The sequence below is a fragment of the Humulus lupulus genome, chromosome 1 (genome assembly GCF_963169125.1).
Source record: "Humulus lupulus chromosome 1, drHumLupu1.1, whole genome shotgun sequence".
Taxonomy (NCBI): Eukaryota; Viridiplantae; Streptophyta; class Magnoliopsida; order Rosales; family Cannabaceae; genus Humulus; species Humulus lupulus.
Window position 1 is genome coordinate 276731012 of NC_084793.1, and position 4582 is coordinate 276735593.

General features: G+C 32.1%; 1 protein-coding gene across 1 annotated transcript; it reads left to right on the forward strand.

Moving 5' to 3' along the window:
• The first annotated feature begins 1418 nt into the window (after window positions 1-1418).
• Window positions 1419-4582, forward strand: LOC133807058 (transcription factor bHLH19-like). Its single transcript, XM_062245203.1, has 5 exons — window positions 1419-1531; window positions 1936-2073; window positions 2243-2875; window positions 3357-3728; window positions 3917-4582. The coding sequence occupies exons 2-5, from the start codon at window positions 2038-2040 to the stop codon at window positions 3986-3988; spliced, it is 1113 nt and encodes a 370-aa protein (XP_062101187.1). The 5' UTR covers window positions 1419-1531; window positions 1936-2037; the 3' UTR covers window positions 3989-4582.

A 4582-nucleotide genomic window follows, 5' to 3' on the forward strand; every position in this document is an offset into this window, starting at 1 on the left:
TATATGTTTGTAATGAACTTCTTAATTATTGTGTTTAAGTGTCTCTACTAAACAATTAATATTTAAACTTTTGAATTCTTAATGTTAATTAAGTATTAGTTATTTTGATTTTAATTTCAATTAATAAATAAATATAAAGTATTATAATTATATTAATTAATAAATATGGAAAATAAATTATATAATTTTAAAAAAAAATTGGGGGGACTTTTGCAGCACTTTCTAGAACGCCGACAAAAGTATTTCAATGAAAATGCTTTACTGATGCGTTAATCATACCGCCAGTAAACAAATTTTTACCACACGAACAATTCTGTCGTTGAAAGTAGCCCAACCACCGGTGAAAATGGATCGTCATCCAAGATCCGATGATATTTTACCCGCGTGTTGACTTTTGTCGGCGTGTAAAACCGCATGTATTGTATATTTTGCCGATGCAATTAGTACAACGCCGACAAAGAGTTATTCATCGACGAAATATCACCAGCAAGTTTGGCCGATACTAAATTTCGTCGGCAGACTTTTTATGACCTTTATCAGCGCAATATGAGTACTCTTGCCTGCGTAAATTTGCCATAGCAAAAGCTTCCATTTTTGTAATGTAATGATAAAAGTTATTGACCTTACTTAGAGGTGAGAATAGACTATAATGATTCTGTGAGTTGTACTTATTTATTCTACATATTCTTATTCATGATGTCATCTATGACAATTAAAATTTGTAATTTTACGTATGTAACTAAACATAACGTTAATCACGTTTACAAATACAATTGAACTGTTACGGTGATGTAAGTTATTAGACAATTTTTTTTTAATATATACTAAATCATGAGCAAAGTTTGAATAGAATACTTTTTTATTTTAGATGAGACAAACATAAAATGTTATAAGGCCGATAAGAGAAGATAATACATGCAAATATATATATTTGAGAAACCCTATTTGAAAAGGAGAGAACACGTCCTATTGTTTTTTTTTTTAATTTGTAGAAACATATTAAATAATAATTACAATGAAAAAGACTCACTACATATACAATGCGAACATAATAAATATACGGCTTAAGGCGTAGAAATATTTAAAGAAGCTTCTAAACTACTCCAGCAAAATGGGTAATGGGAACGGTCAAGTACTACTAGCTGACTGACTGACCCTAATACATAAAATAAAAATTTGCACTTACTTTCTTTCGTATGTGGCAATACATTATTGCCCCAATAAAAAGATGGGAGTTAGAATTTGACCGATAGGGCCACCAAATGAATAGTGAACACAAACAAAACCTTCTAAACATATTCACACGTGCTTTCAAATATGTACCGTGTGAGGGCCAGCGCGTACGGTTCAATCTTCCCTTCATCAACTTTTTGTATTAATAATACTATTTTAATTTTCTCTTTAAGTCTCCGCAGAGAGTTATATCAGCGCGTCGATGAACCTATATAATACACAGCCAAAAATTCTTTGGTCTGACAAATTGGAAAGACAAACCTGAAACCTCACTACAAGTCTTCTTAATTTCTCCAAGGTAAGCCTGTTTCTTCAAAGTTTTCTCCTAATTCGTCTCATAATTCTAAAACAAATTCCTTATTTTTCAAATAGTAGTACTATTAGATACTATTACTGGTCCTGTCACTCCCACAAATCTTCTTCCTCCTCTTCTTCTTCTTCATCTTCTTCTAATTATATTGCTTAAGTACTACATATGTAAAAAAAAAATCTTATTAATTTCACCTACAAAACAATCTGTTTCTTCTTCTTCTTCTTCTTCTTCTTTGTTTTGTTCATTCATACATATTCAAAGTTCTTTAATATTTTAATTTTACCTCTTTTCTTCTTTTGGGATATTAATTAGGATGAAAATAAAATCTGGGTTTTTTTGTGTACCTGTAATTAAAATATTTATCTTTTTTCTTCCAATAATTTTTGCAGCTAGCTCTTAGTACCTTCCTATATAAGATAGCTAGATCTGGTTTCTTTTGCTTGATCCTTCAAGAAGCTTAGAAACAAGCAACACAAAAGCCAGGTGCTTTAATGGAAATCTCATCAGCCAAATGGATGTCTGAACTGGTAAGAATAATTTTAATTTATCATATGTTATTGATAATGAATTCTTTCGTGCATTCATCGTCATCTTCACCACCAAATTTATACCATAATAATTGAAAACTATAATATTCTATAGAAGATATCATTAATTGTCGATTAATTTATTGTTTATTAAATGATAAATATGTAGGAATTGGAAGATCCGGCTAATATTTTCGAGCAATATCAAGTGGACTACTCATTTGATGACCTTAATTTCCAATCATTTTCTTCTGAGAGCTACTCATCTTACCCAAATTTCGTCCCAGAAAATCCACAAAACCTAAGTAGTAACAACACAATTCTAGATCAAGCTCCTCAAACTGAGTCGTTTGAAAGGCCATCCAAACAGTTAAAGACGAACAGTTGGAATTCTTGCGCTACTACTACTCCCAATGATCAAATTAGCACAAAGGCTTCATCCTCTTCCTCTTCTCAGTTCATTTCATTCGAAAAGTATGCGAACTCAGCCTCAGCCACGCCTGAGAATAAGAAGTACTATAATGATTTAGATGTTACTACTACTACTATTACTACTACTCTTAATGTTAAGCCAAAAGACGAGCCCGGTTTCAATGGATATAATATGGTTTTTCAATCTCCTTATGAAACCCGGAATTGTTCACCAAATAAATATGGTCAAGGTGTGAAGAGGCCTTTGGGTGTTTCAACGACTAGGTCTCCTTTACATGCTCAAGATCATGTTATGGCAGAAAGGAAGCGCCGAGAGAAGCTTAGTCAGCGGTTCATAGCTCTTTCGGCTGTTGTTCCAGGCCTAAAGAAGGTATGATTTTTGTTAAATTAATTAGTTAATTTTCTACTAGTATGATATTATTTATTTTTCTGTTGTTGTTTTTTCTTTGGGTTTTCTGGAAAAAAAAACTAGTTATATAAAATAAATCAATATGATAGGGTTAGATTCGGTCTTAAAACAAAATAATTTGCTGCAGCCTTTTGATGCAACTGGAGTTTATCTCATATTGAATATTTACTAATTTTAAATTATATTATACCACGTGACTAAAAAAAATTCTATATATTGTAATGAATGAATACATATAATAGTCCATTATTGCTACTTTCAATGAGTATAGTAATGAATGAATACATATCGGTCTTTTAAGTTCATATATAGATTTACAAAATTAGCTTGCCTATCCAACACATTTTTCTATATAATAAATATATATATATATAAATACATAAAATACTAACAAAAGTTTCTTTGGTATATTATAATTAATGAATGTGAATTGTTAATATAGATGGACAAAGCTTCTGTTCTCGGAGATGCAATTAAGTACATAAAAAATCTCCAAGAACGTTTGAGCACACTTGAGGAGCGATCAGCAAAGAAGACAGTGGAATCAGTTGTTTTCATCAAGAGATCTCACCTCTCCGCCGACGATGAAACCTCCTCGTCCGATGAGAACTTCGATAGCAACTCCAGTCAGCCACTTCCAGAAATCGAAGCAAAAGTTTCAGACAAAGACGTACTGATAAGAATCCACTGTGAGAAGCACAAAGGGTGCTTGGCCAATATACTAAGCCAAGTAGAGAAGCTTAACCTCACCATTTTCAACAGCAGTGTTTTACCATTTGGCGGCTCTACTATTCATATTACTATTGTTGCTAAGGTAAACTATTCTTGCTTTAATAATATATGGTTTAAATCCACTTTATATATAATAAATCATAAGGTCGATCGAGTCTATAGTCGAAGGTCATATATTTAGCAAAAACATATTATAACCACATACGTTTATATATGATTTTAATCCAAAAATCCTCACTAATATATATATATATATATTTTCATTTGCAGATGGATGTGGAGTACAACATGAAAGTGAAGGATTTAGTAAGAAATATAAGACAGGCTTTACTCAGGAACTGACTAGATTCTTTCGGATACAGTACTGCATAGATTTATATAGATGATGACTAAGAATAAGTTCAGATGACGAAAAGTTCTCAATTTCCAGTGTTTGTTTTTTGTTTTCAAGACTTTTTGAAAGAAACGAAGATGCCCTAAAATCTTATATATCTCAAGCTCGACCACTGACTATAATCATGAGGAACTCAACTGCCAAGTTTTCAGAAGGGTTATTCATTGTCACTTTTCATGTGTCGTTTTTGCGTGGTTGACCGTTGACCATGTTCCCTAACCCACGTGCTGTATTTGAAAGCTTGGCAACTTTTTTTCCGGAGGGTTTTCTTGAGAGCTTGGCAACTTTTCAACAAGACCTCTTTCGTTCTCTCCGGCTCTTTTTCCTCGTGTATTATGGTGTTTATAATAGTCATTTAATTTCCTTCCGAATTGAGAGGCAAAACAAAAGTATAGGCACTTGGTTTCTTTCAGTTTTTTCATTTGTTGTGTACAAGAAAGAACTCTTTTTCAGGTCCTCTAGGCCTTTGTGGGTAGTGTAAAACTTCTTAATTTATCAATTGTGTCATGTAAAACTCCATATAATAAATTAATCTTTCTTAA